Source organism: Myotis daubentonii, chromosome 14 (assembly GCF_963259705.1).
Source record: "Myotis daubentonii chromosome 14, mMyoDau2.1, whole genome shotgun sequence".
Lineage (NCBI taxonomy): Eukaryota > Metazoa > Chordata > Mammalia > Chiroptera > Vespertilionidae > Myotis > Myotis daubentonii.
The window spans coordinates 57,663,976-57,691,318 of record NC_081853.1 but is presented as its reverse complement, the minus strand read 5'-3'; the positions used below and the strand labels follow the sequence as shown (position 1 = coordinate 57,691,318).

At 66.7% G+C, this 27,343-nt stretch overlaps 1 protein-coding gene across 6 annotated transcripts in view; it reads left to right on the top strand.

Annotated features, from left to right (window-relative positions):
• The window catches only part of SEMA3F (semaphorin 3F), a 28,414-nt gene extending 1,316 nt beyond the window's left edge, over positions 1-27,098 (top strand). For 2 of the 6 annotated variants that reach the window (XM_059664690.1, XM_059664693.1), the window contains exons 2-19: positions 2,982-3,140; positions 17,005-17,165; positions 17,250-17,312; positions 17,422-17,541; positions 18,235-18,327; positions 19,810-19,903; positions 21,027-21,146; positions 21,297-21,436; positions 21,680-21,794; positions 21,941-22,010; positions 22,160-22,304; positions 23,326-23,548; positions 24,110-24,198; positions 24,316-24,357; positions 24,524-24,681; positions 24,845-24,912; positions 25,114-25,247; positions 25,820-27,098. In XM_059664690.1, the coding sequence (XP_059520673.1) occupies positions 3,029-3,140; positions 17,005-17,165; positions 17,250-17,312; positions 17,422-17,541; positions 18,235-18,327; positions 19,810-19,903; positions 21,027-21,146; positions 21,297-21,436; positions 21,680-21,794; positions 21,941-22,010; positions 22,160-22,304; positions 23,326-23,548; positions 24,110-24,198; positions 24,316-24,357; positions 24,524-24,681; positions 24,845-24,912; positions 25,114-25,247; positions 25,820-26,230 (2,358 nt within the window). In that variant the 5' untranslated portion in view covers positions 2,982-3,028 and the 3' untranslated portion in view covers positions 26,231-27,098. Of the gene's footprint in view, positions 1-2,443; positions 2,564-2,981; positions 3,141-17,004; positions 17,166-17,249; positions 17,313-17,421; positions 17,542-18,234; positions 18,328-19,809; positions 19,904-21,026; positions 21,147-21,296; positions 21,437-21,679; positions 21,795-21,940; positions 22,011-22,159; positions 22,305-23,325; positions 23,549-24,109; positions 24,199-24,315; positions 24,358-24,523; positions 24,682-24,844; positions 24,913-25,113; positions 25,248-25,819 lie in introns of all 6 variants that reach the window. The other 4 variants (XM_059664692.1, XM_059664691.1, XM_059664695.1 and 1 more) reach the window with 4 other exon arrangements.
• Positions 27,099-27,343: the final 245 nt, after the last annotated feature.

Here is a 27,343-nt window from a genome sequence, read left to right as displayed (position 1 = left end):
TGGGTAGGTAACTTCTCATTCCTGAGCTGCTGTCTTGTGAACACCAGCCCAGAGCACCTGGGGGAGGGGGCCGACTTAGGGCACTGGTGTGTGTGCCCTGGAGGTGGGCCCGGTGGGGGGTTCCTGTCCTGAATTCACCCAGGAGCCTCTGTACAGTTCCAGACCCTCCAGACCCGGGACCTGCACCCAGGGGTGGGGGCTCATCCCAGCGGGGAGGTTAGATGAGCTGAGCCTTTTCCCAGATCGCCAAGGGAGTGACCTGCAAGCCAGGGCCCTGGGCCGGGCTGCCCTTACTGCTGCCCCTCAGTGCAGTTCAGGAGCCGGATCGGGAAGTGTGGCTGTGGGGAGAGAGGGCCAGCTGTCCCCCGCGGCCCCCCTGCCCCCCTGCTCTGCCAGGCATACCTTGAGGGGGAGGATGGAGCCAAGCCCAGGTGACCTTGACTGGGAAACCCCCACCACAAACGAAAGGGGGGGGGTCAGTCCCAGCTCTGCTGGGGTGGCTCTGCTTCCTGGCCCATGGGGTGTTGGGGGAGGGGGAACGCCTAGGAGCTGGGGGGAGCGCTGGCCTGTGCTGGGGGCAGATCCAGGGGCTGGGGAGGGGGTGGGGTGCTGTTAATAATTTCTTCCCCATGTTCCCCCACAGCCCCTGCGCCTGCCTCCCTCGCAGCCAGGCAGTTCCCAGCTCTGAGCAGCCAAGCTCCCTCCCTGAGGCAGGCTGTCCACCCCCACCCCCACCCCACCCCCCTCGGCCTGGGAGGTCTGGAGCAGGCTAGACAATTCTACCACCTCACCCCCGGCCCCGACCCCAGGTACCTCCGGACCCCCTCGATCTCCCGCCCCTTCCCTGCACCCCTTGCCAGCCCCAGCTCCTCGGTTCTTTGTTTGAGCGTCTCTCTCTGTCCCTCCCTCTCTCCTCCCTCTCTCCTCCTCCTCCCTCCCGCCTGCCTTCCTCCCTTGCTCCCTCCCACCAGCCTTCTCTCCTTCCTTCCTTCCCTGCTCTCCTCCTGGTGGGCTCCCAGGTGGCGGTGCCTGCTCCTCCTCTGTCCACCCACCTGGGCCAGCTGGCTGGGGAGCCTCTGGGGCTGGGCTGAGTGGGATGCCTCCAGGAGCTGGCCGAGGGGGAGTGACGACAGAAATGCCCTCCCGGTCCTCCCTCTGTCCTCTCCTTCCTTTCTGCTCCTCTCCTCTCTTCTCCTCCATCCCCCAGGCTGCTAAAGAGGGGGCCTGGACTTGGGCCTCAGGCCCCAAAAGACTCGAACCTCCCACATTCACCCCTTTAAAGGGTTAGAGCATTGTGGGAGGTCCTTGTAGGAGCCAGGAGGGCAGAGCCCTCCACCTCCATGGACACCTTGGGGGACTCCAGCACTGTCCTTGGTGACCCTGACCTTGTCACCATGAACATGGAGGCAGGAGAAGTGAGGCCGAGGAGGGGAGGGGAGAGAACCGGAGCCCCCCCGGCCCCCCTACATGGGATCAAAGCTCCCTGAGGGACCCCTCCCAGGCCAGGACCATGTCTCCCAGCTTCTTTGAGCCCCACCCCACTAGCAGGTCAAGTTCCTGAGCAAACACATGCCTGTGTGAACATGTGTGGGCCTGCACGTGAGGGTGTGTGTGTGTGTGTGTGTGTGTGTGTCCACAATTGTTAGTGGGGCCTCCCGGTGCACCCCAAGGGGTGTGGCTGCACAGCCCTTCCCCACCTGCCCCCCTCAGCCTGCCATTCAGCCAGCACCAGCCTGGTGCCCCCCGCAGGCAGGGAAGGGGCTGGTTCTGATTCTCCCCTGTCCCCCCCTCCCCCCACCTCCCCAGGAGGGAGTGTCTGTGATGGGGATTGGGGGGAACAGAGAGGCACCAGCTCCCAGGAGAGGGCCTTCCCCCACCCCAGGGCACCCCTGGGGAATGGCCGGGAGGCCCAGGCTGCACTTCCTGTCTGAGGAACCATGAATGGTTGGCCCTGGCAGGAGAGGTCAGGGCTTGGGGATGCAGGTCAGCGGAGGGCACCAGGTCTGCCCAGTGGGGCCTGTGGGGCCTCACCCAGCATGTGTCAGCAGGTGCCAGGGACTCGCAGGCCCAGGCCCTCACCCCACCCCAGGGCCCAGCATTCACCTGGGCCTGCCTCCCACGGGCGGAGGGGGAGACAGAGCGGGTCAGGGGGTGGGGCTCGCACGGTCGCCTTGGTGCCCCCACCGCCAGTGCATCTGGGTGGGGGGGCGGGGAGTTGGCGCTGGTTTTTGCTGGGAGGGAGCAATATGTTCCGACAACTGGTGCTGGGCTGCGTTTACCCACAGCCAGTCTGCCTGGGGAGACAACATTGGGAAAACATCGCACTGAGACTTGGACCCGCCGGGGGTGCGGGAGTTCTGCAGGGGAATCTGCAGGCCCGCCCAGGCTGCCGCGGGAAGTCCTTCCGTAGGTCTGACCTGGATCCCTCCTGCTGTGGTTTCAGCAGAAGGAGACGGCTCTTCCCTGCCTCTCCTTTCCTGGCTGCTGCGCTCTTGCACTGTGGGCTGCGTTCACGGGCCTCTCGCATTCTCTGCTCTCCCGTGCACCGCGCCCCGATAACCAGGTCCAGATTTCCCTGTCCTGGGTGGAGCGGCCCCCTCTTCCTCCAGCCTGAGGTGGGAGAGGGATGGGCAGCTCGTTCGGTGGGGGGTGGGCATGAGGAGGAGCCTGTGGGGAGTGCAGTCAGGGCTGGGGCTGGGAGAGTGAGTCTCCAGTGTTCGCACCCCCCCCCGCCCCAGCCCCATAGCTCTGCTGACCCGGGGCTGCACCTGGCTGCCTGGTCTTCAGGGCCGTTGGTTACATAGACGAAACAGGGACAAGAAAGTGTGTGAGGTTTGAGTACGGGGGTGTGTGAGGAGACACCGTCACCCTGTTTGTTCAGATGGGAGACTGAGGTCCTTTGCAGAATTACATGGGGGACTGTGGGTGGGGCAGGACGCCCCTGTCTGCTCCCACATCCAATCTCGGTTCTGCCTTCCCAGGTGTCCGGACCGCTGAGCTGCGTCCTGGGCCCCTGGCCCCTCCCACGATGCCTGTGGCTGGTCTCCTCCTCTGGGCTTCCCTAGTGACCGGGGCCTGGCCAGCCACCCCCGTCCAGGACCACCCGCCAGCCACGCCCCGGGTCCGGCTCTCATTCCAAGGTAAGGCCGCCGTGTGGTCCCCAGCAGCCCCTCTGTGCACAGCCCTCGGCCTCCCGCACGGGAGAGAGGAGAGGTCACCGCAAACAAGGACCACACGTGGGTGGCCTGGGGGCGAGGGGGGGACAGGAGGTGGGGGCTGCTGGGAAGGCTGGGGCCTGGGCCACTCAGACATTTTGGAGCAGGGTCCTGAGTCTGGGTCCTTCTAGAGGCAGAGGGGAGTCTCGCCTCGGGCCTGCAGGGGCTCCTCTGAGTGGGAACTGGACGCTGGCGCTGCCGCCCTCCCAGCTTGTGTTTGCAGAAGCCCTGGCGCCCGCTCTGCGTCTGGTCCTGCCCTGGGCAGCCCCGGGTGGAGGGTCAGAAACCGGCAGACACCGGCTCCAGGAAGTGGAGGCGCAGGACCTGCTCTGCAGGGGTGCGGGCGCAGAGGAGCCTCCCTGTGGGTGGAGGTGGGAGGGTTCCCAGGAACTGGGGAGGGTGCTGTGGCTGTGACCGGAGGGCAGGCCACCTGGCGAGCTCTGGCAGAGCGTGTGCTGTGGTGACAAGCCCGCGCCCCTGCAGCCCCCGTGAGCACTCGGAAGTGCCTGAGAGGAGCCAGGGGCGGGCTGGGGTCTGCAGAGTGAGAGCGGGTCCCGCGGCTCCATCACCTGAGGCACCGGGAGGCCAACACGCGTGGTTCACGGGCCCTTCCTCGGAGGGGCGTGCGATCGGAAGTCTCCTGTGCCCCTGGGTGAGGGCCAGTGGCCACGCCGGGGCCTGCGGGGCCTGGGTCACTCCCGCGTTCTCAGCCGTGGCCCCCCTCTGGCCCGAGGTCACTCGGTCCAGCCGCCGGCCCTGGGTGGGGCGGACTCAGCCTTGGCTGGCCAGGTTTCCGGGCACTCATGTCGGGGTGAAAGGCTGGGCCGGGCTCTTTCCTTCCTCAAGCCTGGCTGCAGCCCAGCTCGCCTCGCCTCGCCTCACCGTGTGCGTGTGCCCATGTCCCCCCGCCAAGCCCCTCCCGGCCCTGGCCTGTCCCGGCAGAGGGATGGGTTAGTGGGGGGATGGGTCAGTGGGGGGATGGGTCAGTGGGGGGATGGGTTAGTGGGGAACGGGTTTCTGAGGGTGAGCCTGGAGGGCAGCCCGTGCAGGGCCTGAGGAATGGGCAGCCCCTCTCCTAGGCCAGGAGATGAGCTATTTATTCTGCTGACACCCCCCACCCTTTCCTGGTGGAATTCCTCAGAGCAGATCAATAAATCTTGAAGGGGCCTGACTCCCCCCTGCCCCCCTTCCCAGCAGCCCAGGGTGCAGGCAGGGGGTTAGACCATCCCCTTCGCCCACAGGACGAGGGTGGGGTGGCTTGGTCTCCACACCCCGGGGACCCTGGAGCCCGGCATCCACTCTGGGTTATTTTTGTCATCACCCTGAAGACCATGGGAGGTCGCAGGAGGGACGACGCACGGGGAGGCCCTCTGCAGGCTCCTCTTAAACCTTCTTGGCCTTCGGGGGGCAAAGGGGCAGAGGCTTTTGTTCCTGTTTCCCAGAGAGAGAAACCGAGGCTGGGGCAAGGGCAAGGCCAAGGTCGGGCAGGAGGCAGAAGCGAGGCCAGAAATAGAACCCCGGTGTCCTGGCCTTGTCGACGCCTGACGCCCACATCAGTCAGGTCGATTCGCTCTCAATTAGCTCTGAAGCCAACACCCGCGGTGACTAAAAGCCCAGCTCCTGGCAGGCGGCCTACGGAGCGCTGACTGCCCTGGCCGCCGGGGTGGGGCTGCGGGAAGCCGGGGCCACCCATGCCCCAGCCTCGGGGCCTTTGCACACGCAGGTGTCCCTGCCCTGAGCGGCCTTTCCTGGTCCCCACTGGATCGCGTGTCCTGGTTTTATGGTTAACGTCACTTAGTTTAGCGGATACCTGAGCACCTACTGTGCGCCAGGCCCTGTGCTGAGCACTGGGGAGGCTGCAGTGAACAGGACGGGGTCCCTACCGTCAAACCGGCTGAAAGACAGTGGGCACCCTGTCGCCTGTGCCACCTGGGAGCCCGGCTCTGACTGTGCGCCGGGCCCTGGATGGTCTCAGCCAGGTCATGAGCAGGGAGCGGCCCTCGCTGAGGAGTGAGTCCTCGCCGAGGGCTTGTGGAGTGAGAGCAGAGGCCAGCTCCCGCAGAACCTGGGGTCCCACAGCCTGGCTGTGGACTGGGAAAGTGGGGGCTCCTCCTGGGCACAGAGAGGGCTGCTCCCAGAAGCACTGGTGGTCACTCTGGCTCCAGGCCTCAGGGACTCGGTCCGGCTGCAGTTGGGAGGCGCTGGCATACGGGGCATTCCTGCCCAGGGCAGATAAAGGAACAAAGGCAGGAACTGGGCCAGACATGGGCTTGCTGCCTGCCCGTCCGCCTGGGCACCCCCTGCCCAGCCTCAAGCAAAGAGGGTGGAAGGGAGAAGGGACCGGGGTTCAGTCAGAGTCGGGGGCTCCTGTGGCCCAGCCCTGAGCTTCCATCAGCAGCACAGCCAAGGTCGGGCAGAAGTGAGGGGCCACGTGGGGAGACCCCGGGAGCAGACAGGGTGTTCTCTGAGCTCAGGGTGCCAGGCCTGGAGAGCCGGGACTGCAGGCCCCTCTGTCCTCCGCCCTCCTCGCCAGGCCTGGGTCCCCTTAACCCCAGAGTCACCGACCGCGTCTGGGAGGACAGCTCCCCTCCCCGCGCCTGAGAGGGCACCACCTTGGCTGCCACAGGGAGGTGCCGGCCCTGCCAGGGCTTTTGCTCCCCGTGGGGAATGCGCGCTGTGCCAGGGAGCCCCCCACAGGACACCCTGCTGCCTGGGCCGCATTTGGCTGGGACTTGGGGCCAAGAAGTGTTCCGTGGGGGAAAGAGGTCTTGTGATGACACGAGGGGGCTGGACTGCTGGGGAAACTGAGGCAGGGGTAGGGAGATGGAGCAGAAGGTCATTTCGCCAAAGCAGGTCGGGAAAGATGCCCACAATAGGAGTAACTGTGGGAGCCCCTGATGACAGCCAAGTGGCGGCCTCCACGGCCTGAGGCAGCCCCGGGGTTTCCTGGGGACCTGAGGCTTCCTGGGCCGGACCGAGGGGAGCCTGTCGGGGAGGAGCGAGGGCGGCGGGAGGATGCGGGCACAGCCCGGTCCTGTGAGCTGGGTGGGGACAAGGCTCCAGGGCCCTGCAGCGCCTCTCGCTGGCCTTCCCAGCCTCCTTCCCCAGGAAAGGCCTGGGGCCGCCCAGGGCTGCTTCTCGAGCCTCCAGGACACTCTCACCTTTTCTGAAGGGAAACCAGGTCCCAGAGGGGCAAGGGCTCCTGGGCCCGCCCCGCCCGCCCCGGAGCCACTGACATCATTTGCATGTGGCAGCCCAAAGCCAGAGTCTGCACTTGCCTTGTTAGGAGAGGATGAGATGGGAGGTTAGGAGGGGTCACCGTGGGTGGGGGTTGTGCAAGCCTCGCTGGCTGGCGCACTGCCCCAGTCCCAGGCCTGATGCACAGGCGTGGAGTGAGGTTGGGGGGTGAGAGGACCCACCCGCCCCCTCCCGGGGCTCCCGGGCCAGGGGCCAGCCAAACAGGCGTGGAGCCCCAGGTTGCAGGGGAGGCGGTGAGGAGCCTGGCGCTCCGGAGCCTCGAGGCCAGGACCGGCGCCGGGAGCTGGGCAGGCTCAGGTGCTGGGACAGCACAGCAGGATGGGCGTGTGTTCCTGGATGAGCCAGAAAGAGGGAGGAAGGAAGACCCAACGCGTGAACTTGAGCCCAGATCCCTGCATTTGGGATCAGCTTTCCTGGCAGTGGGAGCGGCCTCCCTCCGGAGGGGGAGCTGGGAAATGGCCACTTGGGGAGTTGGCAGGTCCTGGGAGCAGGGGCAGGTCCTGCCTGAGCCCCGCCTGTCAGCCAGGCCAGGGGCTGGGCCTTCAGCTGTGCGCCCGCGGGGTCCAGCCAAGCTTCGGCCGGGCCTGCCGTCGGCGGGGGACCCGGCAGGCCAGGCCTGGTCTCGGGTTCCCTGGCACAAGGCCCGCCCTCCCTCCTTGGCACCGGCGGGAGCTGGTGCATGCTAGAGAGTAAATCATGTTCCTTGGCAGCCCCCGCTGCTTCATAATCGTAAAGAATTTAAAGAGAAACCGCCAAGATAAGAATCTCATCCCAGCTCATAAAAGCGTCTTTCACCCTGTGGCTTGGGAGGCAGCCGCGGAGAGAGGGCTCCTGGCTGTCTGCACCTGTCTGCGCATCCCAGCCCTGTGACCCTCCGGAGGCGGGGTGGGCGGGGGGTGGGGGTGGGGGGGCTTCAGAACCCTGCCCCCTGGCTCCTAGCTCCTGGGAGACCTCCAGCTCCCGCCTGCCCCCCCCCCGCCCCCCGGGGCAGGGAGCAGGCACTGAAAGTGGGTAGAAAGCAGAGGTGCGGGTGGTGGTGGTTGAGCGGACTGGCCCTGAAGGCAGGCAGACCCCATTCTACCCTCGTCAGTCAGCAGTGTGACCTCGGACCGGTGGCTTCGCCTCTCCAATCCCTGGTCCCTCCCTGGGCCTGGACGGCTCGGGCTGTCCTGCTTGCGTCCTGGCCATGAGTGGGCCTCAAGTATCTGAGTCCCTCTGTGTCCCCGCTTCCTAATGGGGGTACAAACGGGGTACACGTGGTACCGACCTCATGGTGCTGTTGGGAGGGTTCGCCGTGAGTCCAGCCGCGGCCCCAGTAAAGGAAGCAAGGAGCCCCCCTGCGGGAGGCGGACAGGTGAGGGCCAGTCTGGGGTGCCCAGGAGCCCCGCACGGCCTCACCCCTCCCTCTGGTTTCTGACCTTTGGAAAGGACTGCAGGCAGGACCCTGAGCCCTGTGGGTGGAGGGGGTCAGGAGGAGAATGGCTGTCGTGGGCATCCTGGCTGACTTCATGGAGGAGGCTACGTCTCAAAAGGGGAAGGGAGATGGGGCGAGGGAAGAGCGGGAGCAGAGGCGGTGTGTGCGGTGGCACCTGGGAAAGGGGCTGCTGGCGGGGGTCGCGCTTGGTGCCGGGGCGCAGTCTGTACTTGTCCTTGTGACTTTTAAGCTCTTTAATCCCGGAGGTGACATCCGCTGTGGGGAGAATCCAGTGTTAGGAAGGCGTGGGGGGAGGGGAAGCCGTGGAGGGCGACCAGTCTGGTTGGGCCCGCGATCCGCTGCAGGGACCCCTCCTGGGGCGCTGTCCCGGCTCCTGCAGCTTGTGCCGGGGACACCAGGCCTGGCTGCTCGCCGGGCATCCGCACGGCTGGGCAGGGGCGCTGGCCTGAGCTGGCCCGGCCTGAGCTGGCCCGGCCTGGCGCTGGCCTGGGAACCGAGCCCCGCCTCGAGGGCCCCTTGGCGCTTTGGAGAAGCAGAGAGGATTCCTGCTGCATTTTTCTTAGAAACAGCGCGAGGGCCTTTGCCAGAGGCCTGGATGCCAGAAGGCTTCGGTCTGAGTCCCGAGCCCAGCTCAGCGGGCGCCTGAGCTGCCGGGCCTGCAGCCCCCTGGGCAGCGGAGCGGCCCCAGACCTGACCCCTGGCCCTGACCCAGCGGAGACCGGGCCTGGGTGCTGGCTGCGGGGGACCCAGGAGGCCAGCCTGTGGGGGGAGGCCTCGGCGGGGCAGACCTGTGTGTGGCGTTTGCACTGGGCCCCCCCGCAGGCACGGGTGTCTCTCCCTCTCCACAGGCGGGGACAGCCCCAAAGCAACGGCCCCTCCGGGGACCAGGAAGCCCTCTGAGCGGGAGGCCTCAGCTCCAGGCGCCCCCCCAGTCTTCCTTCCTCCCCCCCGCCCCCGCCCCTCTCACCGGCACCCTGACCCGTCCTTGGCTTCCTACCCGGACACACTCTTTCCTCTGAGGTCTCCCCTCTCCGCCCAGGGCTTCAGGGCTTCCCGCTAAGGCTCGTGCCGGTGCCCCAGGCCCCTCCCAGGCGGAGTGTGACCCCGCTGCTCCCCTGCGTGGGGCTCCGTGGGCCGGGCACCATCGGCGGGACAGCAGCTGCGTGGGGCCTGGTGCCGGGCCCAGTGGCTGGCACTCCGGGGCCTCTGCCAAGGCTGCCCACTGTCCTGTGTCCAACACCTTCCGGTGTCAGTACGGACCCTCCCGCCTGGGCTCCGAGCTCAGCCTCACTGCGCCCCCGTCACTGCGCCCCCGAGGACGGCCGGCCGTGAGCACACGTCTGCCTGTGCGGTGCCTCCGTTTCCCGCCAGGTGTGGGGCGGGGCTGAGACCGTGGGGGCACCTGGGAATCCTGCAGGGACCCCGCAGTCGGGGAGACCAGAGCAGAGGTGGGGCTGAGCTGCCGGGGTGATTTATGGCAAATGAGCCGCGGAGAGTTTGTTGTCTTTTGCAGCCACAGGGAGGAGGTGCTGAGGAAGGAGCAGGGGTTTCCGGGCTGGAATGTGGGAGGAGGGGCAGGGCCCGGCCTGTGGAACCGGAGGCTCCGTCCCCACCTGGAAAGTGGGTCAGTGCAGCCCTCCCCTCACCACCCCCACTTCTTGGGGCACATTCCTGTGCGAGCCGTTCGCCTGACCGGCGTCCTCCCACCCTCCGCCCGGCAGCTCCCTGGGCCGACCGAGCCCTTTCCAGGCTGGGCAGGCCCTGGCCTCCGCCTGGCCCGCGAATGCCCACAGGGCGCCCCCCATCACTGCGCCCCGAGCGGCCCCTGAGGACCCCTGGCCTCTAGAGCCGCCCACCCAGCCCTCGGCCCATCAGGCGCCCTGAGGCCTGGCGGTGGGCAGGCCCGGGAGGCACCTGGGCTGGAGGCGCCCACTGCTGGGATAGACGGGGAGTCACTGACTTCCTGCGGGGAGAGGGTGGGACCTCCGGTTCCGCTGCCGCTTGCCAGGGCGTGACCCTGCGCCCCTTCCCTCCTGGCTTGGCCTGTGCCCCTGCCGGTCCTCTCCTGGGCGGGGCAGGTGGGCGCTGGGGCGGAACGGGCGTGGGAACCGCGTGCCCCAGCCCCTGGCCCCACCCCGGGCCCTGCCTCAACCCCCAGGCCCAGTCCCCACCCCCACCTCCCAGTCCCCACCCCAGCCCCACACCCACACCCCTTAGCGGGAGGGAAGCCTGCCCTCTCCTCGCCCAGGCTCCTGTCCGCCTGTTTACTGAGCAGCTGGGTGTTTACAGAGCCCTTCAGAAGGCCCGCCTCCCAGAGGCTTCCCATCTTGAGGGCTCCACTGGGGACAGGCATGTCAGGGATGCAGGCGGCACCCACCCCTCCCTCGCCAGGCTGGCAGTGTTGAGGCCCTGCCCCTCCCCCCTCCACTCTGGCCCTCGCTCGCCCGCCCCCCCCCCCCCCAGCCCAGGAGAAGACAGTCCCAGGAAGTGGCAGCTCTAGGTGGTGAAATACGGTAACTGGGTCCCCAGTTCAGACATTTAAATTAAATTCAATCAGAGTAGTTATTGAACATAAACACCCGAGTCATTTACATGTTAATTATGTTGAATGGACTAGAGGCCATAATTAGTTGCTAATTGGGTGAGAGCGGCTGTAATTGGTATTGTTGGCACCGACCTGGCTCACCTGCTTGGGGGGAGGGGGTGGCGAGTGTGGGTGGCTCCTGGGGAGCCCTCTGGGTCTCCAATCTGGAGAGCCTGTCTCAGGGGTGGGGTCAGAGGGGACAGATATTGAGGGACTTGGGGCCAGAGTCTGTGCCCTTGAGGCAGCTCACACCCAAGGCAAAACCCCTGGATCTGGCTTCTAGGGGTTTCCATCCAGAACATGGGGGGGGGGGGGACGGGAGAGCAGCCCCTAGAGCAGTGGTTCTCAACCTTCCTAATGCCGCGACCCTTTCATACGGTTCCTCATGGTGTGGTGACCCCCAACCATAACATTATTTTCGTTGCTACTTCATCACTGTCATGTTGCTACTGTTACGAATCGTCATGTAAATATCTGACATGCAGGAAGTATTCTCATTGTTACAAATTGAACATAATGAAAGCATAGTGATCAATCACAAAAACAACATGTAATTATATTTGTGTTTTCCAATGGTCTTAGGCGACTCCTGTGAAAGGTCGTTCGACCCCCAAAGGGGTCGCGACCCACAGGTTGAGAACCGCTGGCCTAGAGGATCCGGGACCTGGACCTGAACAGCTGGGAAAGCCTGGGAGGGCCCCCGGGCACACAAGGCAGGTGCCCGCTGTTGTGTCCCTGGGATGCTGGGGCCAGGGTTGGAGTCTTGGCCGCGGAGCCGGGGTGGGTACGCCGAGCAGGGGGAAGCTGCCTGCAAGTCTTTGGGGCTGCCCTGCCTCCAGCTCAGGGGCCGGAGCTCCCTGGGTCGCAGGGCTGTGGCCAGCGGCTGAGGCCTTGCGGCTGGCCGCTCAGTAAAAGCGGATGAGGCTGGGAGCCAGGGGCCAGCCAGCTCCGGGTCTTCGTCTGGGGCCCCTCGCCACTGTCGGGGAGGGAGGAAGGGGCTGGGGGCCACCCCTCCCTGGGGCCCCCGGGGTGTCTAGTGGGGCCTGGCTGCCCTCTGCCACTCATGCTCTTGTCACTGCTACCGCCTCCATGTCCGCCTCGGTTCCCTCCTCGAAGGGCAGGGGATGAGGCCTGAGAGGCCCTGGCCAGCACCCAGCCTCATTTCTTTCAGCTCAGGATTAGGGCTGCACCAGCCCACGTGAGGTCAGAGGTCAGGCTGGGCTGCGGGGACCTGTCCATCACCCCCAGGACCAGCACAGCCGGGGGAGGGGCCCTGTCAGTCAGCGCCCGCTGCTTTGTGGAGCTGTAACCAAGGGGGCGGACGCCCACCTCCGCGGCCAGAGCCCCTTTCTGTGTGTCCTGGAGACGGGCAGCAGGGGTCGGGGCCCCTGCACTTGGGGTCCGCGGGGAGGGCCGCAGACACGCCTCCTCAGCGCCGCCCTCGCCCACCACCTCCTCGAAGCCAGGCAGCATCAGCGGCTCCCAGAGAGCAGGCCCCGGGGACCCCGGGCTCAGCCCCGCCACTGCCAGCGGCCCTTCGCCAGGCGTCCTGGGCGGGACCCTGGGGCCTTGAGCGGCTGGTGGCCGTGGGGGAGGGGGAGGCGGACGCCGCGGAAATGAGGTGTCTGATGCCAGAAGAGGCTCTTCCTTCCCTGATGACGGGAAAAGCCTTCCCGGATGTTGCCCCGCGCAACCTGTGCCCAGCCCGGGTGAGGGCGGGGGGCGGGGCGCCCTTCCGGGAGGTTCCCCGGCACATCGCCCTCCCTCCCCAAGGTCAAAGCTTATCCAGGCTGAGTCCCAGCACCCACAGAGCCCTTGATTGCGCCCCTGCCCCTCCCTCAGCATTGCCCTGGGGGGCACCCCTGCCATCAGAGCTGGGCCTGGGACCAGTGGGACGCGTGGCGCAGAGGTGGGGACTGGCCTGAGGACATCACCAGGCTGGGTCCGCGGCCGCCACACACACACCCATGTCCCCTCGGCCCCCAGATCCTTGGCCCAAGTCCTTGCCCCTTAGGGGGGCTGGGACACCTGCTGACGACATGGGTCAGAGCAGGAGGCTGGGCTGGGGCTGGGGCTGGGGCTGGGGCTGGGGCTGGGGCTGGGGCCCCCTGCCCTGCCCTGAGCTCCTTGGAGGAACGAAGGCCCCCAGGTTCATTGCCCTGGGCAGGGTGGGGAGCGGGGACAGGACCGCAGTGGTACTCCCCGCTGTGACCCCAGGAGTCGGCTGTGGCGGGCCTTGTTTAATTCCCTCCTATCATCGGGATGAACCGTTCTGCCAGGAGACGAGGCCAGAGCCCCACCCCACCCACCCCGGGGCCCTGGGAAACTCCCGGCCTCTCCTGTCTCCCTCAGGTGGCTGCTGCCGCTGGGTGGTTTGGGGTCTTGCTCTGCTCCTGTGGGTCGGACCGGGGAGAGCCAGGTTGGAGTTAGGGAGAGCGGGGCTGCGTCAGCAGGAACCCCTTGCCCTCTGCACTCCCCACCCCAGCACTAGGACGTGGGGGGCAGGGACAAGGCAGGGTAGATGGTGACCCCTGGAGGCCGCTTCCATGGGGAAGGACCCCCCCCCAGGCAGGGATGGTCCAGAAGGAGGGAGGGGGATGCTCAGCGCTAGCATTTCCTGCCCCCAGGGCGCCTGAATGTCGGTGCTAGGAGCGCCCAGGAGAAGCCCAGGAGACGTGTGGTGGGAACCTGAGGCTCAGCAGAGCCTGGCCGTGGTCACGAAGCCACATCAGACCAGGTCCCTGACCCTGTGTCCACCCCTGCCCCACCCACAGGCCTCCCCACAGTTTCCAGTCCCCGAATCATCGCGTCCTGCGACAACAGAGCCATTGACGCCACATCCCGTGGCTGCTGGGAGCCCTCCCAAGGGTCCTGAGTCATGTGCCCTGTTGATGGAGGACAAGTCACCTTCCGGCCCTGGCTGTCCCGTGGACAGTGTCCGTCCGCCCCCCGGGCTGGCTTGGCCGGGCCACCTTCCTCCTGTCCAAAGGGCCGTGGCCTCGATGGGACTCCCGCCTTCCATGCCCTCTGGCTGTCACCTTCCTGTCTCTGCCTCCTGTAGCCTCCTGTCCTGTCTGTGAACTGAGTTGAGAGGCAGATGTCAGATCAAGGCTAATCTCCCACGCCCGCCGTGTGTCATCGTCGCTGGGTGAGGGGTCTGCCCCCCCTCTCACAGGCAGGCGTGGGGCCCGGAGTGCTGGGGCTTTGAGCCGGGGGGGGGGGGGGACTTGGACTTGGGGCTCGGGCATGGGGAACCACAGCATGGCCGAGGGGGAGGCCTGGATCCTGGAGGCCCAGGCGGGCAGCGGTGGAGGGTTGTGGCTGGTTGCGTCCCTGGGTCTGAATGTCTGGAGCGCCCCCGCTCCCAGGGTGTGTGTCTGAAGGTGCCAGCTTGAGCCTGTGCCTCCCTCCCCTCCATTGTCCCCCAAACACCCCCTGTCCCAGCAGGACGGGGATGGGCACAGCCACGCCATGCCCCCAGCCAGGGTATAAATAGCCCTGGCGGGCTGTCCCAGCTGGGGGGGCTCTGCTGGCAGCCCCACTTCCTCTCTGGCCACTTCCTGGCTCTGGGGGCGGGGGAGTGATTACTTTCCTGTTGTCACTGTGGCTGGGTGGCCAGGCGGGGGACTCCAAGTGGCCCGACAACAGGTGCAGGACAGGTGCCCAGGCTGCCCTGCCCAGGACTTCAGAGGCGCCGCCGGACCGGCGGGCGAGGCCGCAGCCAGGCCGGGATCGGCCCTTTGATCCCTCGGCGTCCCTGCGTCCCAGAGGTTGGCCGAGGTCATCACCTGTATTCCCTTGTCGCCGCACCGTCAGGCTGGACAGGCGAGGCCTCTGCCTGCCCTCAGCCCCCCCACGTGGGCTCTGGCCGGCTGAGGGAGTCCCCTGGCTGCCGTCCCTCCTCAGGCCCCTCCCAGCACATCCGGGAGCTCTGTCCAAGGCTGCCCTCAGCCACGGCCCCTCCAGCGCTGCTCCCAGCCCACAGCAGGGGCCAGGGCGGCCAGGCCATTCCAGGCAGCTGCCTGAAGGTGACCTTGACTGATGGGATGGGGCCACCTCAGGCCGCCCTTTAGGGCCTTGGATCCCGGCTGTTCTCCCTCTCCAGGCCTCCCACTTGATTGTCCCACCTGTGAGATGGGTAACCAACCACCTGTGAGACGGGTACCCAGCTGTGAGACGGGTAACCAGCTGTGAGACGGGTTAGCAGCTGTGAGACGGGTAACCACCTGTGAGACGGGTACCCAGCTGTGAGACGGGTAACCAGCTGTGAGACGGGTTAGCAGCTGTGAGACGGGTACCCAGCTGTGAGACGGGTACCCAGCTGTGAGTCGGGTAACCAGCTGTGAGACGGGTTAGCAGCTGTGAGACGGGTTAGCAGCTGTGAGACGGGTAACCACCTGTGAGACGGGTACCCAGCTGTGAGACGGGTAACCAGCTGTGAGACGGGTACCCAGCTGTGAGACGGGTAACCACCTGTGAGACGGGTTAGCAGCTGTGAGATGGGTAACCACCTGTGAGACGGGTACCCAGCTGTGAGACGGGTAACCACCTGTGAGACGGGTACCCAGCTGTGAGACGGGTAACCACCTGTGAGATGGGTAACCAGCTGTGAGACGGGTACCCAGCTGTGACGGGTAATCACCTGTGAGACGGGTAACCACCTGTGAGACGGGTACCCAGCTGTGAGACGGGTTAGCAGCTGTGAGATGGGTAACCAGCTGTGAGACGGGTAACCAGCTGTGAGACGGGTTAGCAGCTGTGAGACGGGTAACCAGCTGTGAGACGGGTAACCAGCTGTGAGACGGGTAACCACCTGTGAGACGGGTACCCACCTGTGAGACGGGTACCAGCTGTGAGATGGGTAACCACCTGTGAGACGGGTAACCAGCTGTGAGACGGGTACCCAGCTGTGAGACGGGTTAGCAGCTGTGAGATGGGTAACCAGCTGTGAGACGGGTTAGCAGCTGTGAGACGGGTAACCAGCTGTGAGACGGGTAACCACTGTGAGAAGGGTAACCAGCTGTGAGATGGGCTAGCAGCGGGAGAGACGGTCGGGCATGACCCCTGGGTGAATGCCTCATCCGATTCCGGACGTGTGTGCACGTGTGCAGCCTGGGCCCTGTGCGGACACGCATGTGCCCTGTGTGCTGCCGTCTCAGGCCTCCGTGCTGGTGACATTCATCGTCCTCATTACCTTCGCTCTCCTGCTGAGCTAAGAATAGTTGGGGGTGGGGGTGGGGGTGGGGGGCGCTTGCCAGGGGACCCCTGGCTCTCTCCCTCCCAGAGTTTCCTGAGTCCTGTGCGTGCCACTGGCCAAGTTCCCTCCTGTCCTTCCCTCCCGGGAGGAGGACTTCCCCCGGCTCCCTGGGGGAGGGAGGGCCAAGCTGCCGGCTTCATGCAGGAGAGAAACCGAGGCCCCTGTCCCCGCCCGAGGCTGCCGCGGTCCCGGGGGCCTCTTCCCCGAGAAGGCGCTCCTGGCTGCTCAGAGCGGCCGGAGAATCCCACCGTTAGCAGCCGTGGGCCTGGGGAGCCCGTCCATCGGGCAGCGTGGCCGCAGTCGGGCGTGCCCGTGGCCTGGCTAACCCACTCAGACACAGTGCTAGCTTTGCCCTCTGTCTGGTGGTGAGGACAGGGCACCCGGCTCTGTGCCAGCGTCTGCCGTCTGCGGGCTGTCCTGAGCTTGCCTGCCCCCACCGCCCGCTCATTAACCCTTTGAGGTCCTGCGGGCGCCGGCCCCACCCTGGCATCAGCCCGACCAGAGCAGACGCTTTGATGCCGCCACACTCGCTGGCTCCTGCCCACTATCCTTTCACTGGGGCCCCGGCCTGCGGGATGGCCGAGGAATCAGGGCTTCAGCTTTGGGTGTGGCCCCTCTCTGCTGACCCACCTGTCCCTTTCTGCTCCCAGCAAGTCAGCAACTAGATCAGTGGTCGGCAAACTGTGGCTCGTGAGCCACGTGCGGCTCTTTGGCCCCTTGAGTGTGGCTCTTCCACAAAATACCACGTGCGGGCGCGCACGTACAGTGCGATTGACACTTTGTGGCCCGTGCGCAGAAGTCGGTATTTTGTGGAAGAGCCACACCCGAGGGGCCAAAGAGCCGCATGTGGCTCGCGAGCCACAGTTTGCCAACCACTGAACTAGATAACTAGATCCCGGCCGGTGTGGCTCAGTGGTTGAGCATCGCCCTATGAACCAGGAAGTCACAGTCTGATTCCCAGCCAGGGCACAGGCCCGGGTTGCGGGCTCGATCCCCGGTGTGGGGCGTGTAGGAGGCAGCCCATCCATGCTTCTCTCTCATCATGGATGTTTCTCTCCCTCTCCCTCTCCCTTCCTCTCTGAAATCAATAAAAAATATATAGAAAGTCAGGGACTAGAGAGGAAGGAAGCTAAGTGCTCCCTGGAGGCGAGGCCGGGGATGAAGATGACCGAGTGGTGGGGGACCCCCTCTGCTAAGGGGGGTGTGACTGGATGGTCTCCGAGGGCCCTAACTACTGCCCTGCCCCCGCCCACAGAGCTGAAGGCCACGGGCACTGCCCACTTCTTCAACTTCCTGCTCAACACCACGGACTACCGCATCCTGCTCAAGGACGAGGACCACGACCGCATGTACGTGGGCAGCAAGGACTACGTGCTGTCCCTGGACCTGCACGACATCAACCGCGAGCCCCTCATTGTAAGGGCCAGCCCAGACGGGGGGGGCGTGGGGCGCGGGGCAGGGGCTGTCCCGCAGGCCGCACCTGACCCCCGTGTCCGGCAGATCCACTGGGCGGCCTCCCCGCAGCGCATCGAGGAGTGCGTGCTCTCGGGCAAGGATGGCAACGTGAGTGCGTGCGGTGGGGCCCGCCGGGGAGGGGGCGGCGGGCAGGGACTCCGGGAGGCAGGGGCCAGGCAGGCACGTGGGTACCTCCCGGCTTTCCGTCCGGCCCCAGGGTGAGTGCGGGAACTTCGTCAGGCTCATCCAGCCCTGGAACCGAACACACCTGTACGTGTGTGGGACTGGCGCCTACAACCCCATGTGCACCTATGTAAACCGTGGCCGCCGGGCTCAGGTAAGCCTGCACACACCCCCCCCCAGCTGCCCCCATCGGAGGCTCCATCCAGGGTTCTGATGGGAGGAGGGGCGTGAACCCCAGCCCTGTGACCCTGGGTGAGTGACCTCTTTCGCCCCTCAGAACCTCAGTTTCCTCTCCTGAAAATGGGCTCATAGTGCCTTTCTCATAGGTCGGTGTGAGGAGGAGGCAGTGAGCTAACTCCCAAAGCTCTTAGCATGTGCCTGGCACGTAGCAGGCACCCGCTCCACACGTGGCAGCGGCTCCCTGGGCTGTGTCTGTGGATGGTGCCCGCAGCCCAGCCAGGGGCCCAGCGGGGCCTCAGCGTCAGGAGGCTGGATGCCTGGGCCAGCTCCTGCCACTCAGCCGGGGATGGGGGGTCGGGGGGAGCTGCCCCTTCCCCAGCTCTGCCCACCCTGCCCGCTTCTGCCCTTTTCCATTTCCATGTGGGCACGTGTGTGGCTGGCGTGACCTCATAGAGCGTGTGTAAGAGTGACTGGACCTAGGGGCACATGTGTGCAGGTGTGCGCCAAGTTGTGTGTATGTGTGCACGCACAGGCGCATCTATGTACTCTGGGGGCCCAGGTGCTCACGTGTGTTCCTGGCGTGTGTGGTGTGAGAGGCTGGCAGCCCGAGCCCGCTCCCCCAGCCCCTGCCACCCCCGGCTCTAACCCCTGTTCCTCGTCTCCTCAGGCCACACCCTGGACCCAGATGCAGGTGGTCAGAGGCCGAGGCAGCAGAGCCACGGACGGTGCCCTCCGCCCGACGCCCACAGCCCCACGCCAGGTGGGCTCATCCCTCCAGGCCCACGCCAGGCAGCCCTGCCTCTGAACTGAGCTCCTCCTGGGCCCGGCCTTCCTGCCAGGACCCTGTGCCCAGGCCAGGGTGCCCTATCTCTGTGCCCCTCCCAGCCCCTCCCCTGCAGTGACTCTGAAGGCCCCAGCGGGATTCATGTCCGCTGTGTGCACCCCGCGGGCGAGAAACCATGAAGCCACCAGGTGGGGAAGACGGGAGCCCGGGGGCAGCCATGCCTGAGCCCTCAGGACACATGTGTGTAGACATGCATGAGCACATGCCAACATACATGTGGGCACACATTTGCTCTCAAGCCCACACCTTGCTCAGCACCCGAGTGAGACCATGGCACATGTGTGCAGTCCGGCATCTCTCTCAGGGGTCCGTGCCCCAGGCCTTCATGGGTCCCTGGTCGGCACAGGGGCAGGAGGGGCAGAGCTGTCTGTCATTGGCCCTGACCTGGGACTGGGCTGGGGACTGGGGCTGGGGCTGGGCAGGGGCGGGCAGGGGGCCAGGGGCTGCCGGTGAATGAGAGCAGATGGTCGCGAACACGTGTGTCTGTGGCGGGCAGTACTGAGAATGGGGACCGTCAGACTGCGTGTGCGCCAGCGTGTGAACAGTGGGCGCCGTGTGCCGCAGTGAGCGTGCCCAGCTGTGTGTGCAGCTGCAGTGAGAGTGCCCAGCTGTGTGTGCAGCTGCAGTGAGCGTGCCCAGCTGTGTGTGCAGCCCCATGTGTGCTGGATGTTGCGTGTGCAGAGTGAAACTGGAGACGGGCCTGTGCACACCTCCCATCACCTCCCCCGCCACCCGCTGCACCTCCTGCCTCTGCGCCTCTCCTTTCCCTCCTCCTCCCGGGAGCTCCTCCCGGTCCCGTGCCTTCACCAGCCTCCCTCCTGGCATCTGCAGGGCAGGGCGGGAGGCTCTGTGAATTCCATGTGGTTTGGGCGGGACCCTTCCATGCCTGGCTCCCTGGGGAAACCTGGAGGCCCTGGGGGGAGGGGGGGCAGGCAGAAGGCCGTGGCCTGTTAGTCGGTCCTGAGGACCACGGGTGCAGCACAAAGCCTGGGGCACGGTGACCTCAGAGCCCTCTGATCTGGTGGGACCTGATGGCAAAGGACAGGACCTTTGGCCGGTGCCCCTGCCCTGACCAGGTGGCTGTCCTCCTGGGCCCAGGGCAGACAGCCACAGCTCAGTCTTCCTGACCCAGTGGGCGTGGAGGGGCTTCAGCCCTGTGAGCCCGCCCCGTGCCTTCTCATGGCCCCAAAGCAGAGCGCTCAGACCTGGGACTGGGCAGCGCCTCGCTTGGAACCTGCAGTGTGGTCCTGCCCTGGGCCGCCTGGCTGGACAGAGTTCAAATCCCGAGATCTGGGGAGTGAAGGGCGGTGGCTCCGGGGTAACCCTGGGCTGTTGACCTTGCCCTTCCTTTCGGCCGTGGGGCCGGCCTGCGATGCTGAGCCGCCCTCTGCCCTGCAGGATTACATCTTCTACCTGGAGCCCGAGAGACTCGAGTCCGGGAAGGGCAAGTGTCCATACGACCCCAAGCTGGACACAGCCTCAGCCCTCATCAGTGAGTGCCCGCCCCACCCTGTCCTACAGCCCGGAAGTGTGGCCTCTGCTTACCCCAGGGGACGTGCTGGCCCTGAACCCCCCAGTGGGCCCCACCTGGTGGGGAGAGGGCTACAGACAGACCCCAGTGTGAGTGAGCTGAGGGGCAGAGACTGGGCAGATGGTGTGGAGGGACCAGATCCCACCCTGCAATCCAGTGTGGCCGCGGGCTGCCTGGAGGAGAGGACAGGACAGGCTGAGTCAATATGGGGGGTGTAAGGGGGGGTCGGGGTGGTTGATGATCCCATCGCATGACCTCGGTTTGCCTGGGAGGCTGGGAGAGGCCGACGGGGGGCACCCCTGGGGATTCCTGGCCCCGTGACCTCCTGGGGGAGTGTTTTGGTCTGGCCAGGTGTCTGGGGAGGTTGGGGGGATGTTCTCTGAGGAGGGGTTCTGTCTGGGCCTCAGGAGCAGCTGCTGCCCCTGCTCACAGAGGGGCGAGCCCCCCTGACGCTGGTCCCTGCATGGTGCCTGTCCTCTGGCTGCCCAGTCCAGTCTGACTCTCGGAGCAGCTGCTGGGCACCGTGCCACCTCCACGGTGCCAGGCCCTGGGGCAGGGGATGGGCCTTTTCCTCCCATCGTGGCGAGTGTGGTAGAGGCTGCGGGGACAGGGCCTGCCCGGGAGGCTGGAGGCCAGACTAGGGGCCGGCTGGGTAAAGCCTCCAGGCGTTTTGTGAGCCTGATGTCAGCACCTTCGGGGCGGAGCTGTTGTTAAAAGTTAAATTATATGAAGTTACAATTAACTCAGTTACTTTAAAAAAGGTGCACATTGCTTCCTGATACCTTACAGCGCACTGTCCTGCTCCGGAGGGTGCTGGCCTGTGCCACCTGGGGGTGGCACGCTGTGAGCGGTGTGGGCCCTCCCTCGGGCTGGCAGCTTCTCCCCCAGGAACCGGCTCTGGCTCTGATCAGGGCTCCTTGCCGCTGAAGCCCCGTCTCCCAGGGCCCGACCCGCATTGCCAGGCACCCACTCACCAGGGCCCTGGGCAGCCCAGCGAGACGGGCCTGCCCTGCAGGTCACGTGGGCTCCTGACATCCGCCCGGTCCTGGCAAAGGGCGGCCCCTGATGACCCTCCCGCCCACAGACGAGGAGCTCTATGCGGGCGTGTACATCGACTTCATGGGCACGGACGCGGCCATCTTCCGCACCCTCGGCAAGCAGACGGCCATGCGCACGGACCAGCACAACTCCCGCTGGCTCAACGGTGAGGCCTCCCACCAGCCCAGGGCGGGGCCGGTCTGGGGTGTCGCGGGATTCCCCAGCCCTGTGCCTGGGGGAGTGGGGGGAGTCGGGGTGCTCCTGGATCGGGCGGGGGCGGGGGTAGGGCTGCCCCACTGACCCCGCGCGCCCGCAGACCCCTCGTTCATCCACGCGGAGCTCATCCCCGACAGCGCGGAGCGCAACGACGACAAGTTGTACTTCTTCTTCCGCGAGCGCTCGGCCGAGGCGCCGCAGAGCCCCGCCGTGTACGCCCGCATCGGGCGCATCTGCCTGGTAGGCGGCCCTCCCCGACCGTCCTGGTTCCGACAGCCCTTCTCCTGGGGCAGGGCAGGGGCAGGGGTGGGGACGGGTGGGCAGGGCAGGGGCGTGAGGACCAGTGGGCAGGGGCAGGGGTGGGGACGGGTGGGCAGGGCAGGGGCGTGGGGACGGGGGGCGGAGGGGCATGGGGACCGGTGGGCAGGGGCGTGGGGACGGGTGCCCGGGTCCGACCAGCCCTGCCCCGCCCCCCGCCCCCAGAATGACGACGGCGGCCACTGCTGCCTGGTCAACAAGTGGAGCACGTTCCTGAAGGCGCGGCTGGTGTGCTCCGTGCCCGGCCACGACGGCATCGAGACGCACTTCGATGAGCTCCGTGAGTCCCTGGGGGCGGGGCCTGGGCACTGGGGGCGGGGCCTGGGGGGCTGGTCAGAGCCCCTTGCGGGGGTCTCCCTGGGCGGAAGTGGGCAGGCCCTGGGCTCCGCCGTGGTCCCTCCCAGCGGCCTCTCCCTCTGTCCCCAGAGGACGTGTTTGTGCAGCAGACGCAGGACGTGAGGAACCCGGTCATCTACGCCGTCTTCACCTCCTCGGGGTGAGGCCGGGCGCCGCAGAGCAGGGTGTGGCGGGGTTGGGGGCTCTGGGCCTGGAGGACCCCGCCCCGCGGGGAGCTGTGAGGTGGGGGGACGGGGCGGGCCTGGGCCCAGGGTCGCCCGGTGCCAGCAGCGCCTGCCCTGCCCGCAGCTCCGTGTTCCGCGGCTCCGCCGTGTGCGTCTACTCCATGGCCGACATCCGCATGGTCTTCAACGGGCCTTTCGCGCACAAGGAGGGCCCCAACTACCAGTGGATGCCCTTCTCGGGGAAGATGCCCTACCCGCGGCCCGGCACGGTGAGCAGCCTCTCCTGCCCCTCCTGGGAGGCCCGCGGGCGGGGAGGCGAGCACACACACAAGTAACCCACTTCCCCTCCGAGAAGCTGAAACCTCAGTATTATTTTTAATCCTCACCTGAGGGTGTTTTCCGTTGATTTTTAGAGAGGGTGGAAGGGAGGGGGAGGGACACACTGGTTGGTTGCCTCCGGCGCAGGGCCCCATCAGGGCCGGGATGGAGCCTGCAACAGAGGTACGTGCCCTGGACCAGAACCGAACCTGGGGCCCTTCAGTCCATGGGCCAACGCTTTATCCACTGAGCCAAACCATAAAGCTGAAATTTTTTAAAAAAACACCATTTACACAGGGCTGTGCAGGCTGTGACACAGCTCAGCCAGGGTCAGGGAACAAAGCTGGTGGGCGGTGTGGCGGCTGCTCCTGGGGGGCTGCTCCTGGCCGGCTGCTCGGGAGCTGGAAGCTGGAGGGAAGAGTTCAGGGCAGAAGTGGGAAGCGGGCTGGTCAGCATGTGGCTGACAGCAGGTGAGGGGCGGGGTGGTAGGAGGTGATTCGCTTGATCTTGGGGTGTTAAATGCAGGGCAGTACCGCTCCATGCGGTCAGCTGAGGTCAGGGAGGTGAACTCGGAGGCTGGGCAGGGGAGGGGTAGGGAGGGGAGGGCATAGCCGGGCATTAGAGTTCAGGGCCTGCAGGGCTGGGTGGGGCGGGGTGAGGAGCATCCAGAGGAAAGAGACCACAGGGCAGGGGTGGGGGCACGTGGAAAGGGAGTGGTCAGCTCTGCAGAAGGTGGCCACGAGGCCTGGCTCCAGGGGCCGGGCAGGTGGCCGTGGCGTCGGCACTGTGGGACCTGGGGCCTCCACTGGAGCGGGCCCTGCAGCGAGGCTGGCGCAGGGCAGACGCCTGGCTGCACTGAGGAGCGAGCAGGCGAGGTGGTGGGCAGACAGACGGACAGAGGCCGCTCCTGCGGCCGTGGGTCCAGGGAGGCCTGCCGGGCGGCCTGGGCCTGATGCGCTCGCCTGCCTGCAGTGCCCCGGCGGGACCTTCACGCCGTCCATGAAGTCCACCAAGGACTACCCCGACGAGGTGATCAACTTCATGCGCAGCCACCCGCTCATGTACCAGCCCGTGTACCCGCTGCAGCGGCGGCCCCTGGTGGTCCGCACGGGCGCCCCCTACCGGCTCACCACCGTCGCCGTGGACCAGGTGGATGCAGCCGACGGGCGCTATGAGGTGCTTTTCCTGGGCACAGGTACCCACTGCTGCTCCCAGCCCCTCCTGCGCTGGGCCCGCGGGTGGGGGGGCTTCTCCGTGGGGCTGGGACCTACGCTCTTGGGCTTGCTACAGGCTGGGCAAGGTCAGCTCTGCCACCTTCATCCTGTGGAGCCTTCTCCCTGTTGCCAGGGTAGCAGACTAGGGGTGGGCAGACCCCATTCTCATCCCTGCGGGACAGGAGACCCTGTATGGGCAGGAGAGGGGGGACATGGCAGACACCTCCAGGATATGTGGGTCCAAATACTGACACGCGCTCTCGTGTGCACCTACGTGAAGTGCACTCCCCACAGCTCCAGCAGCCTCTGCACGGGCCGCCAGCGCCTGCTCTGAGCGGTGCCCAGCCAGGGTCTGGTGGAGGGGCACCCCTCAACCCCGGCCAGTCCTCTCAGACCTCTCCCCGCCATCGGGGAGGCTTCAGCCCTGGCACAGAGCTGCTGACCACTGCCCCCGGGGTCGGGCCCTGGTGGGGAAGGGGCTGAGGCCGGTGCCCCTTCCCCAGTGCCCTCAGCCCACTGAGGCCCTGCCCGGCCCGTTCCAGACCGCGGGACAGTGCAGAAGGTCATCGTGCTGCCCAAGGACGACCAGGAAATGGAGGAGCTCATGCTGGAGGAGGTGCAGGTCTTCAAGGTGGGTGTGGCCCCGGCCTGTCCTCGCCCAGGCCCTCAGTGCCAGCGCCCAACCTCAGAGCCCAGGGCGGGGCCGGGGAGACCCCAGAGCCCTGGGCTGACCCTTCTCTCCTCCCAGGACCCAGCGCCCGTAAAGACCATGACCATCTCCTCCAAGAGGGTGAGTTTCAGTGGGGCGGGCTGCCAGGAGGGTGGCGCCTACTCCCCTTGGGGGTCGTGCCCTGGGCACAGGGGTGGGGAAACTGAGGCACAGAAGAGGAAGGGAAGGGGCTGCCTGGGGGAGGGAACTGACCTGCCCCTCCCCCAATACCCCACCCCCTCTCCAGCAACAACTGTACGTGGCTTCTGCTGTGGGTGTCACGCACCTGAGCCTGCACCGCTGCCAGGCCTACGGGGCCGCCTGTGCCGACTGCTGCCTCGCCCGGGACCCCTACTGCGCCTGGGACGGCCAGGCCTGTTCCCGCTACACCGCGTCCTCCAAGAGGTGTGCACCCCAGACCCGGGGGGTTCTGGCCCCAGGCCCCACCCTGGGGGTTTGGAGGTGGAGGTGAAGTCACCCAGAGGGAGTCTGTGGCCCTGGTCTCGGGGCGCAGGGCCTGGGAGGGCGAGTTCCCTAGGCAGCTCCGTCAGCGGCTCTCCTCACCCAGGCGGAGCCGCCGGCAGGACGTCCGGCACGGGAACCCCATCAGGCAGTGCCGCGGCTTCAACTCCAACGGTGAGTGCCCCCCCCACTCCCACCCCCAGCGTGGAGCCCACGCGGCCGCCACGCTGCTCCCGGGCCCAGGGGAGGGGGTCTCACGGCCCACAGGGGTGAGGGGCTTGGGGTCTCAGCACGCGGTGTCCCGGGCACCCTCAGGAGGGGGTGGGGGCCCTGCTCGCGCGCCTCGCCCCTCGCCAGCCTGCCCTCGGCCCGCAGCCAACAAGAACGCGGTGGAGTCGGTGCAGTACGGCGTGGCCGGCAGCGCCGCCTTCCTCGAGTGCCAGCCCCGCTCGCCCCAGGCCTCCGTGAAGTGGCTGTTCCAGCGCGACCCCAGCGACCGGCGCCGCGAGGTGATGCCCCCCCCCCCCGCCCCATGGTGCGGGAGCCCTTTGTGCGTGGAAATCCCACGCGGGGGAATGTGGGCAGGAGCCCATCTGGGCAGCGTCGGTCTAAGAAAGCCTCCGGCTCCCTCCGGGAGGACGCACCGGTGAATGAGTCACATGGGCACTCGGGTGGGGCCACAGTGTGAGGCCTCACAGCGGCCTCTGCGTGCGAGCCCCGCCCGGCACCGTCCGAGGGCCCCCAGGCAGGGCGCCGGCACTGCTGAGCTCCAGTGGATAGAGTCCCGGGGCACCCTCCTCACGTGGGATTTCTCCGAGGGAGGCCCAGGGGGTGTTCTCAGGAAATAGACGTTCTCTGTGTGCGCTCCCCAATTCTCACCGTACAGAGCCCCCACGGCCACCCTCCGGAAAGGGAAATTGTGTGATGCCCCATTCAGATGCGGTGTTAAACCCTTCCTGCGGGTTTCTCTTGCTCTATGGGAACCCCTCTGGGTGCCCCTCATGGAATGGCCACAGGTGGCCTGACCCAGAGCTGCGGGGTGGCAGGGGGCCCCAGCCCTGAGCCCGCTCCCACCCTGCAGATCCGCGCCGAGGAGCGCCTCCTGCGCACGGACCAGGGCCTGCTGCTCCGCGCCCTGCAGCTGGGCGACCGCGGCCTGTACTCCTGCACAGCCACCGAGAACAACTTCAAGCACATCGTCACGCGGGTGCAGCTGCACGTCCTGGGCCGGGACGCCGTCCACGCCGCCCTCTTCCCGCCGCTGGCCGTGAGCGCCCCGCCACCCCCTGGCGCCGGCCCCCCGACGCCTTCATACCAGGAGCTGGCCCAGCTGCTGGCCCAGCCGGAAGTGGGCCTCATCCACCAGTACTGCCAGGGCTACTGGCGCCACGTGCCCCCGAGCCCCAGGGAGGCCCTGGGGGCACCCAGGCCCCCTGAACCCCAGGACCAGAAAAAGCCCCGGAATCGCCGCCACCACGCCCCGGACACATGAGGCGGCTGTCTGAGCCCTGCCACGGGCCATCCTCGCCCTGTCCCTTTTAATATAAAAGATATATAGATATATATATATATAAAAATATCTATATTCTATACACACCCTGCCCCTCAGAGACAGTATTTATTGGTGGGTTGTACATAGCCTGCCTGGGCGGCAGCATCGGCAGACAGCCCCGTGCTGGTCAGAGACGGCAGAGAACAGGCCGCCGGCCCAGCAGCCGGGGAGCCGGGCCAGGACTGCACGGCCCGACGCAGCTGGGAGTCACCCGCTCCACAGCCCCCACTGGATCCACGGGACACGGAGGGAGCGAGCGGCACTGGACAGGCACGGACCGTACACCCTCGCCAGCGTGCGCTGTGCCTGAGCCGCCGGCGTAGCCGTGGATGGAGGACTGTTCGTGGACGGGGCGGGAGGGGGGCAGCCGCACTCGGAGGGAGGGAAGGTGTGCGGGCCATCACAGGACGGCCCTGCCTGGGAGGGGGCACTCGGTCAAGGCCAGCCCCTGCCCAGGTATTTATTCTCTATTTATTGGGGATGAGAAGAGGAACCCTGTGTGGATGGGGCAGCCCGTCAAGCCTTCCCTGCCTGGCCATCTCCCTCCTCTTGGCTGTTCTGTGCCACTGGCTCAGGGGCTGGCGAATAGCAGAGGGGCCGGCACAAGTGGGGCTGCGGGCAGAGGGGGCTGTGGCAGAGGCCTGGGGACAGCAGGGGCTCCCCGGGGCTCCCTCCTGCCCCCACTTCAGATGAGGGGTGTACATAGCTCTGGGGGGCAGTTGGGCAGGCGGCCGGGGCTCCCGGAGGCCCTCGCCTCCCGGCCACAGTGCCCTGGGTTCCATCTTGTTAATAAACACTGGCTCTGGGACTGGACTTCGGCTTCTCCTTGGCAGGGGCAGGAGGGTGGGGGTTCAGCCCATGCCCGGATCTGCCCCTGCTGCCCCCCCACACCCTGTGCAGCCTGGCCACCGGTTCCCCGTTCTCTCCTGCAGGGAGGCGGCGTCCCTTCCTCATTCAGGTGTCCGATCCTCCAGCTCGCCTCACCCGGCTGTGTCCAGCCTGTGCCAGCCCTGAGCGAGACAACGCCACAGCCCTCCCCTCCAGCCCCTCCCC